The sequence below is a fragment of the Gadus morhua genome, chromosome 2, assembly GCF_902167405.1.
Source record: "Gadus morhua chromosome 2, gadMor3.0, whole genome shotgun sequence".
NCBI lineage: Eukaryota > Metazoa > Chordata > Actinopteri > Gadiformes > Gadidae > Gadus > Gadus morhua.
In genome coordinates, this window is record NC_044049.1 from 26392627 (window position 1) to 26408694 (window position 16068).

General features: G+C 45.2%; 1 protein-coding gene across 6 annotated transcripts in view; it reads right to left on the reverse strand.

Annotated features, from left to right (window-relative positions):
• Positions 1–16068, reverse strand: part of cpt1a2b (carnitine palmitoyltransferase 1A2b) — a 60736-nt gene that overhangs the window by 20383 nt on the left and 24285 nt on the right. For 5 of the 6 annotated variants that reach the window (XR_003979358.1, XR_003979356.1, XR_003979355.1 and 2 more), the window contains exons 15-18: positions 15759–15887; positions 12285–12440; positions 11906–12019; positions 10964–11056 (exon numbers count right to left, since the gene is read on the reverse strand). Coding sequence is in view for 2 of the 6 variants with exons in the window: in XM_030376879.1 (XP_030232739.1) it covers positions 10964–11056; positions 11906–12019; positions 12285–12440; positions 15759–15887 (492 nt within the window). In the remaining 4 variants the exon portion in view is untranslated. Of the gene's footprint in view, positions 1–10963; positions 11057–11905; positions 12020–12284; positions 12441–15730; positions 15888–16068 lie in introns of those variants that run through there. The other variant, XM_030376887.1, reaches the window with a different exon arrangement.

Genomic DNA, 16068 nt, shown 5'->3' on the forward strand with positions numbered 1-16068 from the left:
GTATTGGTCCGAATATAAGACAGCCTTTTTTCCCCTCGAAATAGGTCCGAAAAAGTCAGGTTGTCTTATATTCGGGGTTTAGTATTCAGAGCGCAGCTTCTCTTCTTCGCCTCTCCCTTTAAATGTCAATACACATTCGTGGCCCCAGGTGGCGCCAAAAATTGGTTCCGGGAAGAAGTAGTCCAGCGTCCTTAACAACCAGCCCGTTACCGGTGTTTAAAGATGGAAGACAGGATGACCATTTAGAGACCAGTGGCTCAAAAGTGAATTTTGAATTATACCGTACATATTTTGCTTTGAAAGTGCCGTGGCCTTTACCGTCATTTTTATTATTGTCATTAATATAACAAGTGTTTAATTCACTGTGTTTTTAATGTTGTTATTTTAAAATAAAATGAGGTTCTTTGTTCTGCAAATCTTTTATTCTAAATGTTTGTGTTGAAAAACGGGGTCATCTTATAATCAGGGTCGTCTTATATTCGGACCAATACGGTACTTCATTTTGTTTATCTCAGTTGAATTTTGTTACAAGTTGAATGCAAATGAGCACTGTTAGTATTCCAAAAGGCACAAGCTCTTACTTGACTGTTTTCAGTCTGTGTTTTTAGTTTTATAATGATGTCATTTGGGCTTAAAAAGCCAAACATGTATTTTTTTGTCTAGGCCAATTGATTTGAAAATGACCAATTTCCTAATACTAGACGCACTTCTGATCAGATATTAAAGAGATTTAATACAAACAAACACATTTGTACTTATTTTCTCACCCAATGAGAATCGATAAGAGAACTGATAAGGAATCGGATCGATGAATCGGAATCGTGATATTCTTATCAATTCCCATCCCTATTTGAAACAGAAATACAGTCACTAAAACAAGCTGTTTTCCTGAAATCAATTCTGAGAGTGACAACAGCGCCACCCATGGTGGAACAGATAATTACAGTGAATCAGACTTTCCTTTGCTTCACCACTATTCCCATTGACTTCAATGTAAATCGAGTGAACCCCAGGCGGCCCGTGGTATTTTTACGTTTCAAGCGATTAAAATATTTAATCGTGATTAATCGCATTGATGTCATAGTTAACTCACGATTAATCGCAAATTATTTTTCTATGCTAAATATCCCTTGATTTTTTTGTCCCATAATTCTTCTCATTTTAATTCTCTTATCAACATGGTGAATTGCATCGGCTTGCCTTGTGCAAATGATTTTTTATTGAGAACAACATTGGCATATACTGATCAAAACAGGACGATACAAAAAAAGAGCCTATAGTGCAATTAAACGACTGCTTTGAACAAATGTCATTTGAACATAGCAGTCAGGCTACTGCTTCTTTGTTTTGAGCCAAAGAAAAAAAAAAAAAAAAAAAGTTTTTTTTTATTTTTATAAAATAATTGCGTTAATCGCGCTAAATTTTTTTAACGCCGTTAAATTTGGTTTGCGTTAACGCCGTTAATAACGCGTTTAACTGACAGCTCTAGTTTCAATAGATACTTATGGCAGATAAGTCCCACCTGTGAAGCAGGGACCGATAGGGTAGAATTCTGCACTTCCGTCACTTGAATATGATTGACACAACACTCTGGCCAGTCACCGCCTTCATTGGGCAGCTATCGTGAACCGACCTTGACAGAGACTGATGAACACATACGTAATTTGTTGAACATTAATTTAATAAGAATAAGATACACCTTTTTTTTTTCTGTGTAGGTGAGGATTTTGTTAGTTAGTTAGTGTTGTTTAGGGTTAGGTTTTTTTGCTAGTAGTCGCTAGCAAGATGGATCGGACTAACGGTGATGATGGGGGGATGAACATCGTTGACTGCATCTTACAGGATTATTTTCAGTCATTTTCATTTGAGGACAAATTACGATTAAAAGCAGACGGCAGACCAAAACCTCCTGTGAAAATAACACAGCTCGTTGGTGCGGTAAGGAGAAATTTCAATTGCTCCATGTATGACAAGGTCAACTGGCTAACGGGAAGGTTACTGAAGAACCGCCTTTACTGTCGTCCCTGTGTCATGTTTAAGACAGCTGCTGTGGGTGATGGCTGTTCAACGTTTGCCAGAGACGGATTTTATGATTTGAGAAATCTTAGTCGATCGATTAAAATTCACGGGAAATCAAAGGATCATATCTGGGCTGCTGGCCAGTTAAGTCTCTTGGGCAGAGTGAGAATCGATGCAAAAATCAATGAAGGTGTTTGAATCCAGCTAACACAGCACGATGAGAACGTGAGGAAGAACCGTGAAGTTCTGCGAAGGTTGATTGATACAACCACGCTTTTGGGTCGCCCGGAGCTTGCTTTTAGAGGGCATGATGAAAGTGCAGATTCTGCCAATAAAGGCAACTACGGAGAGCCTGCTGATGTGTTCGCCCGTTATGACGAGGTCTTGTCTTCCCATTTGAGTCATCTACTGTTTTTTTTAATTGAATCTGTTTCAGCTGTCATTCAAGAGGAGATCAAACGCGAAATAGTCAAAGCACCGTTTTTCTCGAGGCAGGTTGATGAGACTACCGTAATTTCATGTTGTGCGCAGCTGTCCATTATCGTGAGATATGATGATGTTGCTGGGGTGATCCAGAAACATCAATACATCTATGGAGCCGCATTCTGCTCCAGGGCTGTGGGTGTGGTAGAAAATAACCAGTTCTATCACTCCAACTAACTAAGAGAGCATGAGGAATCGGGGAGTCCGGATCAAGTATTGATGGAGAATTTATTGTTACCCGCAAACGAGAAACAACAAAGCTGAGAGAGGTGTTGACACTCCAGAATGATTCTCGTCCTGCTCCTTATATACCCAATCATATAAAGTCAGACTTACATAAAATGTTGATTTGCATAACATGTTTTTCCAGGTCACAGCTTCACCTTTGAACATACGTTGATCCCTATGCATACAGATCGATGGTGTAAGGGCCGTTACATAGTCAACGCAAGCGACACGCGTAAGCGACGCGAGTGACGCGCTTCCTTTCATAGTCTACACAGCATACGTAAACGTTTTGGGGCAATGCATGACATGCAATACACCACTCACGCCACGGGTGGCAGCAGAGTCACCGGTGTTTTCGCGGGTGACATTGCGGGTGACATTCCGATCAGAATGCCTACGGAAGACAGCTTTCCAGTCTGTTTTCACTTTCACAACTGATTTTCCCCATTGCACCTGCAACCTCCCAAAGCAATCTTTTTTTTTTTTTATATCCCACCACCACCCCCCCTCTTCGGAGGACAACTTTATTTTTATTCAACAAAATTTGATTTACAAAAGTAAGAAATAGGAGAGAATAATAATAATGATAATAATGAAAAATAAAATAAAAAGGAGATTGAAGTGGCTCAGAACCCATATACCCAAGTGCGCAAGACACACACACATAAAAAAAAGTAAAATAACAGACACAAAGAAAGAAAAACACAGAAACAAGCTTCCAAAGCAATCTTGTTGGAATGTAATAGTGAAGAAGTATCATATAAATGCTTATATAATCGTATTTGGGCGCACAATTTTTCCCCTTCGCCCGCCATTTTATTCAAAATTCTTCTGTAAATATAACCTATAGTTGAAATAATGTACAATATTTGCAGTATCGCCCCCCACCGACAACGCATAGTATTGCATTGATCGGCGCGTCGCGTATCAAAAATTGGGACGACGCGTCGCCGCATAATGGCGGCCGAAGCGTAGCCTTCTGGACGCGTATGCGTAGCGATGCGTTGACCCTGTAACGGCCCTAAGTGTGTGCATGTTGGCATATTTTTCAAAAAGCACACAAGATAGGAACAGAGTGAACCTACTCCCTGGCGCCATGTCAAACCCAACTTATAGGGGAGAGGCGATCAGCTGCTTTCCACCATTAAAGTATCTATATGATAGATGGGCCTAATAATAAATCATAGCTTAATGTAACGATCCAGGCGGTTCTCTCGAGGCTCCGCCCTTTTGTGCTGCTTGCCTGTTCTGTCACCGCTCTTTCTTGTGTGCAGGTCTCAGGTGTGAGCAATGACCCTGCTGATGGGCGAGGGTAGAAAAGGCCTGCCGTGCCGACACCCAGGGCTCTCCTCTCCTCCTCTGGCGTTAGGCTTTTGTTTGGTTGTTCCCATGACTGATCTCACACCACACTTTTGGTTACATCGCATATCACTGACTTACACCACATCCCATTACCTTTACCTTAGTCTCTGTTAAATCTTATTTAATAAATAATTGTTATTCCTTTACCCTGCGTGTGGCCTCTCCAGTTTATGCTCATGCCAGAGCCAAGCATGTAGGGTTCATTTCTTCCAAATGGGCTGCTGATCCCCAGGTCCCGGGGGATCCTGTCTCATATGGGACTTTCTTTCTTTCTTTTTATTTATTATACAGGAAAGTATTAAAAGTAACAAAGTGTTACGTATTTTAAGAACCTAAGCAACCCACACATAGACCCTATGAAGCAGGACCAAACATATAAGCCGTAAATACTATACATAGCCACAAGGGGAGCAAGACCTTATTGAAGGCTACTCCACCACAGAAGACATCACCTTTAGTTAGGTGAAGAAGCCGAAGCCATTACGTCACCCCGGGCCACGCCCACTACATAGGACACGCCCACTTGACGTGCTCTAGCGGGTGATTCGAAGGAAACAGCCCCAGAGATTTTCACCCAACCCCGCGGAGAGTCATGGGCCTTTGCCCGTGACTCGAAGTAGCTAAAGTTATATCTCTCACACGTGTTCATACACGCTTCCTCTCCTTTTGCTCCATAGTCACCATACCGAAACATGCATACTTTACCAAATAAAGTAACTGTTAAGAGCTGTCCCGGATTTGAACCCTTTCCTTGAAGAACTCTCAACAAAAGTTACAATTTAAAACCCGTCACATTTACACACAACACATAACAGGGACATAGCACGTCAGACATCAGTAGGACAATCATATAATATAGACAGCAGACTGAGCACAGACAGTGATCTATATAAGTCAGTGTTTGCAAGTGTATGTGTTGAGGAGTAACAGTTTATAAGCTTTTTTGAACTGTGTGATGGATTGTAATGCTCTAATGTGATGGGGAATGCCATTCCAGACTTTGGTGAAAGTATGGGTGAAGGACCTCTTGCCAAAGCCACTCAATTGCCCCCTGGGGACAAATAACGTTTTTTTGAATTTGAATTTGAAGCCGTTATTGTATGCGGGCACTGGGTGAAGGGCCATGGAGACAGATCTAGTGACTCGCACTTGGGGCATGTTATGTGTTGGTAAGAGGGAGATGAGTGTTTGTGAGGTGCTGTGTTGGAGTTGAAAATAAAATGTGATAGCATGACTGTAAATAACATTTTGAAAGGACAGAGCGTGTGATTGAGTGAGTACAGTGCAGTGGTGTGTCCATTTTGGAAGATTGCTGTGGATCTTTAAAGCTCGGTTGTATAGTCGTGCGACGGATTCAGTAACTTCCTTGGTGCTGAGAGACCATATTGGTAAACAGTAGGAAATGGTTGAGAAGACAATCGCATGCAGGTATGTTTTGGAAACAGTAGAGGATAGGTATGGTCTAATCTTGTTAGTTTAACTTGGAGGTGTGTTCACGGTAAGTGAGGTGTGAGTCAAGAGTAACACACCCAGATACTTATGTGTTTAGGCGATGACAAGACTTTGATTTGACAAGATGATGGGACTGGTAAAGGACAGATGCTTTCTGGATGAGTGGAAGTACATGCATTTAGTTTTTGTAACATTAATGGTTAAGTAATTGTCATTTAACCACTTATGCAAAGATTGAAGATCAGATGACAGTTTGGAGTTTATGGTATCAGGGTTAGAGTCGGACAGAAAGAGCAAAATGTCATCAGCATACATTAGGCATTTAGAGTAGTTACACACTTGTGGGAGATCATTAATGTATAAAATAAAAAGCAAAGGCCCAAGGATACTTCCTTGTGGAACACCCATGTCACACCCTAAGGGCTGAGATGTTGCATGGTCAATTTTGACAACTTGTGATCTGTCTGTTAAATAAGAGGAAATCATATCTGAAACAGAGGGTGATAGGTAAAAAGGGTGAAGTTTGGATAATAAAATCAGGTGGTCGACTGTGTCAAACGGTTTACGAAAATCAATGAAAATTGCTCCAGTGGTGTGTCTTCTATTTAAAGAGTTTCGAATTTCCTCAGTGAAGAGCAGTAAAGCTGACGTGGTGGACCGCTTTGCACGGAAGTCACGTTGGCAGTCACTTAGCCTGTTGTTGCTTTCAAGATAGAAGCTTAATTGGTTGGATAAGGTTTTTTCAAGCATCTTAGATATTGTTGGGAGTATGGCTATAAGTCTATAGTTAGAGACCATACAAGGGTTGTCAGCTTTGAAACTTGGTGAGATTTGGGCTGTTTTCCAGCAGAAAACACCCGTAAATACCCGTCAATATTCGCACGCAACAATGGTTGATAATCCGATATGCTGTAGTAGCCTATTCGTAAAGCAACACTTTAGCTAATGCAGCTTCCTGTGTCCTATGTCAGTTCTGACATAGGAGGCTGTATTGGCCAAAGTTGTTTGGATGCACAATGTTTTATAACAAGGGGAGGCAAAGTTGTGCATTACAATGCAAACACAACAATAATTAGCACCAATATGGCGCACTTAGAAGAGCATTTCAACAACTGAATAAATGCCAGGTATAGCCTATCGGAGACTGGCACGCAATCAGTGCACTTGTGAATGAAAGCCTGCAGTATGACCGATCGTGTGACATTATTTAACCATCCATCTACAGCAAATACGATCAGACAGATACATCATTGAACAAATACACAAAGCACATTCGTCCAACCACGGCGGATGCTGATAACATTTAACATAACAGGTCAAACATCACCGCGGCCGGCAGGCACGCGCAGTCAGTCTCTCTCTCTCTCTCTCTCTCTCTCTCTCTCTCTCTCTCTCTCTCTCAAACAATTAGGCCTATTCCAACTTGCAAGGCTAGGCTGCTACACTAAGACCACAACCAACCACAACGCATTCATAATCATAACCATGCAGTATGCACAAAGCCGGAAAGGACATGCACGAACACAGTCGGACCACAACCAACCACAACGCTTTCATAACCATGCGGTATGCCGAAGCCGGAAAGGACATGCATGCACACAGTCGCACACATCTTATGCACAGTGCACCCTAGGTCCCAGTTCTATCATCACAATTCAGGCCCCGTCCACACGAAGCCGAAACAAGCGAAACCGTTACGGTTTCGATCTATCCGGTTTCGCAGTATCTCTGTAAAGACGGAGTCAAGCGAAACCGGGTAGATCTGTAGAAACGCTGTAGTACACATTCCAGGCCCATAAGGGGCGCTGCTTCTGCTACAGAAATCCTTGTTGTTGTGAGTTCTGAGACTCCGCGGGCTTAACAGTCATTGGCTAGAGGGTCGAGGGGTGGGGCGATGACGTCATGGTTTACGGTTTCAGTCGGTTTCAGGCGTCCACACGAATCCAAAACGAAACCGGGGAGATTTGAAACCACCTCCGAGGGTGGTTTCAGAAGTTTACGGTTTCGGTCAGCGGATTCGCCGGCTTCGTGTGGACGGAAGGCCGAACCGTACAAGACCTTTGCGGTTTCGCCATGAAATCGGCTTCGTGTGGACGGGGCCTCAGTCACTGCAAAGATTTAAAAGATAGCCTCTTACCTTAAGTTAGTATAGACCCAAAGTGTGTGAGTGATACTCTGTTTTAGCTTTCGCTTGCTAGCCGTTTATAGTATGGTCTGAAACTATTTTAACGGTCTGAAACGCAAGTGAGAAGCGCCAAGCACAAGTAGCTTTGTGGGCGGTTCTACGGGGATGTCGCTAGTTTACCGGCGCGAAAAATGACTTGCGCCCGGCGCATATCTAAAAAGGGTTGGTCTGAAGTAGCCTCATTACCCGTAGGTGTGGTTTGGGCGTAACGAGCAATAAACCAATGAGAGTGCCAGCTCCCATCCCCTTTAAGAGCCATGAGCGCATTTGAATCTGACGAGTTGATATTTTGACAGCGCGTCTGCAGTCTCCGATGGGACAGATGCACATGAATTCCAAACTTCAAATGGCTCAGTTTATGGCCAAATAATATGGCCTAATTCACACAGGGAATAATGTATTCTTACACTACATCAGAAATACTAAGTCCTCAAATAATTTTGGCAAAGAAAACGTAGATGATATAACATATGATATGCAGTAACTGTGGTTCTATTTAATGATATACGCAATAAACATCGTTTCTTATCAGTATTGTATGCATTATCGTTATCGACTTGTTCCTAATATGCATGTGTCCCCCCGTTAATATACATTGCCATGGACTATTATGCGTTACGTGTTTAGTTTGCGTAACACACACGCGCGCCCGCATTCATTCATTCTTTTTAACACTCACTCGCGGTAAAACAATTATTTCTCACGATCAAATACTCATCAATCCTAAAAGTTATGGGCATGTACACGATGTCTGTGTCCAGAAAATATTTTTTTGCTGTAGGCTGTTTGCAGATGCATTGATTAAAAAGTACAACTTATTACCGTTGTATCAGCTGTTCTTTCCCAAATAATTTACCGAGAATGTGTGGCTAGGTAGATGAGGGAAGCAAAGTGTATGCGCGAGGTGCATAGGCAAAAATATATGCATGCGCCCTTAAAATAGCATCTGAACAACGCGCCACTGACTTTAAACCAGGTACTTCCTTGTTTGTGGCGCAAGTGGTTTCTGAAACGGCAAGATAGCACCAGGGAACGATTGCGCCAGAACACGCCTCCTCCTTTCGCCGAGCCGCCCCTTGGGGCGCAAGATCATTCCCTAATTTACCGACGCGCGGCGCAGGAGGGAAAATAACACTCTGCGCCAGTTGCAAACTAGCAACGACCCATGCGCCAGTGATTAAGTCATTTGCGCCGGATGCAAGATAGGGCCCTACGTCTTTCTTCTGTTTGGCGAACATGGCTAATTTGCATACGTACACAGGACTGTCTGGCTCCGCTTGGCAAAAAGTAGCATAGTTTTTAATAAATGTTTTTAATTCTGGATGCCGGACATGGTGAGCTTAAAAACATTTAAGTGAGCATTAGTGACAATATAATATATAGGCTATACACATATACACACACATTCTGTGTGGGCTAAACATGCCCACACAGACGTCGAAAAGCATTTGAAAATAAAGAGATGAAAGCGAAAGAGCGAGAAAGGAATTGATGGCATCATAGAGCCATTGGATGGGTGGGACCATGGTTTATGTAACAGCCCTAGCTTGCTGGTCACTTCCTATCGTAGCGCTGTGTTTCAGTGTCTGATACACAGCGCACGTATGGTAGGCAGGATGTGGTTACTCACCAGAGCAACAATAGAACATAAATTATGTTATGCTGGCAGGGGTTCAACTTCACACATCTATATTTAGTGATATAATAATAATAATAAAATAAATGTATATAGCGCTTAATATGGTACTCTAAGACGCTATACATATTGCCCTATCAAAACTATGTAAGAGAGACTAGGAATAAAAGAAAAACAGAGGTTAAACATGAAGAATAAGGTGGGAGTTAGGTGGGGAAGGCTAGTATCCCTACTAGACCGTGTGTCGTAAACAATTATTTAATCCACGATGAATTCCGTTAGTCTTGTCATCCCCCCTTTTTGCCTCCTAATCCGGGGTTTCTGCAGGTTTAGACAAGTTCAATTTAAGACTTTTGAAGACCATTATGAATGCACTTTAAGACCCATTTCATCTCCACAATGGCAAAAAAAAAGTACTAGGGAATGAAGAAAAAGCTATTTTTTGACGAGAGGAGACGGAACACCCCACGATCGGTTTGCTGCGATCAACTCTAACCAAGTTGCACAGTTTGCATTAGTGGTTCTATAAAATACTTTTTTAAGACCAGTCACAAGACATTTACGATCAGTAAACGTAAACGGACTGCATTATAAAGCGCTTTTTTAATCATTGGCCACCCAAAAAAACTTTACAATATTGCCTCACATTCACCATTCATTCACACATTCACACACACCGACGGCGGAGTCAGCCATGCAAGGAGACAGCCAGCCCGTCGGGAGCAGTCAGGGTGAGGCGTCTCGCTCAGGGACACCTCGACCTCAGCTAGGAGGAGCCGGGGATCGAACCAGCGACCTTCAGGTTACCAGCCAACCTGCTCTACCTCCTGAGTACCTCCTACTGCCGCCAATCAATCGAACAAGACGACTACGATCCGTTCCGTTCTCGTCTTCTCAGCGAGTTATCTTGTTTCACATCATCTCGGTGCGCTTTGATCCAAACAGTCATCCCCCCGTTTTACTGCTTTAGCATTAGAAACAAACCAATAAATGTGAATAAATGCGTAGAGAACTCCAGCCATACTCTGCGTGCACGGTCCCTGCACAAGAACGCAGTTGTTGCATTTAGCGATGGGCCTGTAGTACGCTACAACTCTGAGACACCTCTTCACTCCGACCAGTGAGCAGGACTGACGTCGGCGCCCCCCGCCCCGGACCCTCACCCCGGGGGGTGACCCTCCGGGGTGACCCTCCGTGAGACCGTCCAAGGGCCACGTTTCCTCCACTCCCCCCGTCCTGGTGATCTTGTCCCCGGGGTGATCTCCGGCTTTGTTATCCAGTTCACAGAGTGGTCCCCCCCCCCCCATCTATTTAAGTTGGCCCTTCCATGTTATTTTTTGATACTGTCAGCATGGGCAGATCAAAAATGTCATGCCTGGCCTCTCCCCTGCAGACTGGTTTGGTTGATTCATTTCCATCCTGTTTTGCTGGATGCTAGTTTTGGCGATACTGGGGATACTACGCTGGAGACGGCTTCACCAAACGGACGGGCGCAACGTCCTCAACATGACCCCATCATGCATTACTGGACAGTTTGCTAAGGGGGGCATAGACGGTGTGTGTGTGTGTGTGTGTGTGTGCTTGTGTGTGAGACTCACGGTTCCACTGCAAGAGTGCTTTGAGGACACGTGGAAGTTGATCATGTCCTCCCCCACGATGATGTAGGACACTCCGTAGCCATCGTCCGCAACCTGGCACGCACGCACGCACGCGCACACGCACACACACACACACACACACACACACACACACACACACACCTCTATCAATGATCTGGAGGTGCCTTTGATTAGGAGATTCCACCAAATACTTTAAAAATGGACGGAAATTACCACGTCAAGTGATTATAAAAACTTTCGATCCACAAGTATGTAATGTGTGGGAATACGGTTAATCTTTCTGCTCTCCCCTTCCCCTCTCATCCAAACATACTCATGAGCAAATGATTCATGAGTATGTTTGAGTGGCAACAAAAAAAAATTGTCACTCAGTGAGAGTGAGTGTGAGGATCAATGACAAACAAAACACAGGAGCCCCCGTCACTATAACTAGCTGGCGCGGAAATGCTACACTTCACCTAACCTGAAGAATGTAGTAGTGTGTGAACAACAGGATTTGAACGTTAAGCGCAAGGCTAAGCACCACCTTTATCCACCACGTGATCTAAAGCAGTGGTGGCCATCACACGCTCCAGATCCTGTATATGCACCGTGGGACATAACTCCTGGAAGGAGTTCATTATCACACGGCTAGAGTCAAAACATACAGCCCTTCTGTGCTTTTAAACAGGCTTCATCAACTTTCTAAAAAGAAAAGGAGAAAGAGGGCCATTGGGTGGTCCCTGGGCTGCAAGGTAGCGGCCTGTCGCCATTTCCTACCAAAGAACACGAACAATGGCAGAACCCCTCACATGTTATTGCCAAAGAGAATATTGATATTCATGACTGCCTTCTACCAATAACGAAAGTCCTGATGACCTCCTGTGTGTGTTCGCTGTGCGTGTGAGTGTGAGTGTGTGAGTGAGAGGGAGAGAGACTCACGGGTCCGAAGCCTCCGCCCAGGGATATGAACTCAGGGTTGTTTTTGAGGTCAAAAAGCTCCATCTGCTGCAGGGGGGTCTGGCTAGTGGAGAGACGCCAGGGCTCGGAAAGAACCTGGCCCAGAGTCAGACCAGAGGGGGAGAGGGAAAGAAAGAGAAAGAGAAAGAGAAAGAGAAAGGGGTCAAAAGGTGAGTCATGTATCACGGCAATGTTCAAACGTTGTTTCATAAACTCGCACCCCAACCCCGAGTCTTATTCCGAGATCACATTCAAACACAATATGACGTTCGGTATATGGAAGTCGGCATGATTAAGGAATGAAAGGATTCCACTGATCCAACGCCTCATCAAAAAAATGGATCACTTTTTTCAAGCTCACCTCTTTGAGGAAGGGGGAGTCCACACCAAGGTACTTGGACACCACATACAGACAGAAGAGGTGTCTGTCGATGCCGTCGCCCGTCATAGCCAGTCGGTAGAGGTTCTGATGCTTCTCGGCAGCCCGTCGGAACAGCTGTCTGCAATGCTCCTCCTCCTGTGGGACCACAGCACACAGTGGATGGGTGACTTCTTGCCACAAAACTGTTAATTAAAAAGCACATCGATTGGTGTCGTGGCCCGTGAGCGTTATTCTCGAGAGGTCCATTGACGCAACCAGTACGCAACCAGTACGCAACCAGTTAGGAAAACAGACATTTCTGTGGACTTTCTGGACTAGACACGATTCTATGAGACCTTTCGTTAAGCCAAATTCAGATTCAGATTCAGCTTTTTGGCCAGGTTTGCGTAACAAACACGGAATTTGACTTCGGTTAACCCTTTGCTCTCAAAGTACAACACTCAACACTTAACCTATTGTTAATATATAAAAAAGAAAACACAAAATAGAAAACAGTACAGAATCTAAATATACTGATACAGTATAACAATACAATATAAGGGGAAGAAATGGTGCGATATCAGAGCAGTCACTATACAGTCAGAGATTCAGGATTTCAATATAAATATAAATACAGTGCAATGCAGTTCAGTACAATGGCAATATATTAACAACAATATAGGAATTAAAAATTCCCTCCCATCCTGGTCATTTTGTGACCAGGATGGGATCGAGGGGGATTTCTGCTGCCCTTTTCCTGATCCTAGACTGGTACAGGTCCTCGATGGTGGGAAGGTCAGCTGATCTTCTCCGCAGCCCGTATTGTCCGTTGCAGTCTGGCCCTGTCCCGTTCGGTGGCTGACCCAAACCAGACAGTGATCGAGGTGCAGATGACAGACTGTATGATGGCTGAGTAGTAGGGGGTCAGCAGCTCTTTAGGCAGATTAAACTTCCTTAGTTGTCGAAGGAAGTATAAACTCTGCTGGGCCTTTGTCTGGACAGAGTAAATGTGGGGACACCATTTTAGGTCCTGTTAAATGTTTGTACCCAGGAACCTAAGGGGATCGACAGTGGACACTGTGTCGTTCTGGATGGTGAGGGGGGGGGGGGGGGGGGGACTTCTCTGAAAGTCCACTGTCATATCCACAGTATTCTTGTGGATTTACACCAGGTGGTGCTGACTGCACCATTGGACCAGCTGGTCCACCTCCTGTCTGTAAGCAGACTCATCACCATCCTGGATCAAACCAATGACGGTGGTGTCATCAGGTGGTTCTTTGAGGTTCTTTGAGGTGCGGTCATTAGAGTAGATGGAGAAGAGCAGCGGGGAGAGGACACACCCCTGTGGGGCGCCAGTGCTGATGGACCGGGTTTTGGATGAGATGCTCCCCAGTCTGACATGCTGCTGCCTGTCAATCAGGAAGCTGATGATCCACAGACAGTCGGTGACAGGCACTTCGAACTGGGTGAGCTTCTGATGTAGGATTTCAGAGACGATGGTGTTGAAGTCCACAAACAGGATCCTGGCATACGTCCCTGGGTAGTCGAGGTGGTGCAGTATGTATTGCAGTCCCATGTTGACAGCATCATCCGCCGACCTGTTTGCCCCTGTAGGCAAACTGCAGGGGGTCCAGCAGGGGTCCTATGATGTCCTTCAGGTGGCTCAACACCAGTCTCTCAAAGGATTTCATGACCACAGACGTCAGGGCGACAGGCCTGTAGTCATTTAGTCCTGTGATGGAGGGTTTTTTGGCGACTGGGATGATGGTGGAGCACTTAAAGCAGGAGGGCACTTCACACAGTGCCAGGGACCAGTTAAAGACCCGCGTGAAGATGGGCGCCAGCTCAGACTTGCACACCATCAGGTCCTGGAGCCTTCTTGATCTTCCGTCTTTGAAAGAGCCGGCACACATCCTTCTCGCGGATATTTAGCACCGGTTGGGAGGAGGGGGTTGGGTGATGAGGGAAAGCCTTTTGTGCGTGAGGGGTGTGAGAATGGGTGCTTTTCAAACCTGCAGTAAAAGTCATTCAGGTCGTCCGCCAGACTGGGATTTTCTGCAGGGTGGGGGGGAAGTAGCTTCTTTCGGCTACCTTGATCTCCTTTGTCAACTTGTTCCTGGCCTGCTTATATAGGTCCCGGTCCCCACTTATATGGGTCTCCTCTTTGGCTTTGACGCATCTTCCTAAGATTAGGAGTGAACCAAGGTTTGCTGTTGTTGTATGTGCAGAAGGTCTTGGTCTGCACACAAGAGGTCCTCGCAAAAACGGATGTAAGATGTTACAGTGTCCGTGAGGTCGTAGGTCTGTAGCTGCAGCTTCAAAAACGCTCCAGTTGGTGCAGTCGAAGCAAGCCTGCAACTCCAGCTTTGATTCCCTTTTCCATTTCTTTAACGTCTTTGCCACCGGTTTAGAAGTTTTTAGTTTCTGCCTGTAGGTTGGGATGAAGCAGACACTGTGTAACAGTGTTCAAGTGTGTTTTTGTCTCTGGTGGGAATCTCGATATGCTGTCTGTATTTAGGCAGTTCCTGGTTGAGTTTGACGTTGTTAAAATCCCCAATAATAATGACGAGCGAGTCCAGGTGTTTTTTCTCTGCGTCGGTTATCTGGTGGGCCTGTAAATACCAACCATAACATACGAGGAGTACTCCCGGGGAGAATAGAAGGGTTTACAGTTTATCACGAGAGACTCTAAGTGAAGGCCATCAGTCTTTTTCAGCAGTTTTAGAAGCAGTAGAAGTAGAAGCAGATGTGTTGCGGTCCGCCCGGATGAGTTATAAACCGGGCGGCTAAAGTGCGCTTTCCGGGATGTGTTCACAGCGCCGGGTTTCAGTGAAACACAGGGCAGCGGATCTGTAAAAGTCTGAGTTGGTGTGATTGAGAAGCAGCAGCTGCTCATCCACCTTGTTTGCCAGGGACCGGACATTTTCCAGGTGCATGGCTGGAAAAGAGCTGCGTAGTCCCCCGTTTCCTCAATTTCACCCGCGCTCCTGCTCATATTTGCGACTACGGCATATCCCATGGAGAACCGATGTGCCTCCCACCAGGATTAAACTTGAGTTCCCATCTGGCAAAAGTTACTGGTGAAAGCATAATAAGCTCACAAAAACAAACAAAGCACCACGGAGTGAAGTACTGTGGCCGCCAGCCGCGGCGCCATGACAACGCACGTTAATAAAAAAAAAGGCAAGCGAAATTGTTCCTCACCTAATCATCGTAGTTGTGAGTAAAACTAGATGGTTGCGTGTTACTAAAACAAAAGAAGCATGGCAGTTAAGCTTAACTGGGTCTAGGTTACCAACCTCATTGGCCAGCGGCGTGTAATACTGGCTTTTTAATGAGGCGGGGGTTCAAAAGAGGGGCCGATCTCATCCGAACGGATGGATTCCACATCACAACCAGAGGCAGACACTTCAATTAAAAATCGAACCCCAAAAGACGTCTCTTACACAAAACCGACATGGAAAACTGATGTACCTCTCCTCCAGCCAGGGCCTTCACGAAGTCACAGCTCTCGTTGGAGCAGGATCGGACCGTCTCGGTGCGTCCCTCCCGGAACAGGCGGGTCATGGACGCCTCGTAGGTCAGGCAGAAGCCCCCGCGGTCCTGCGTCGGCGACAGAGGGGGAGATAGAGAGAGAGCGGGGTTAGAGGAGGCCTGCTTCCCTTCACATGTGCACGGTGTGGGTTGGAGCGCTTGGGTTAAAGTCCGTGCATTCTCGTGGGACTGCATCACGTAAGCAACCCGGCCAGGGGTCAGGGCTTCCTGGGGTCCGAGCGTCCGAGCA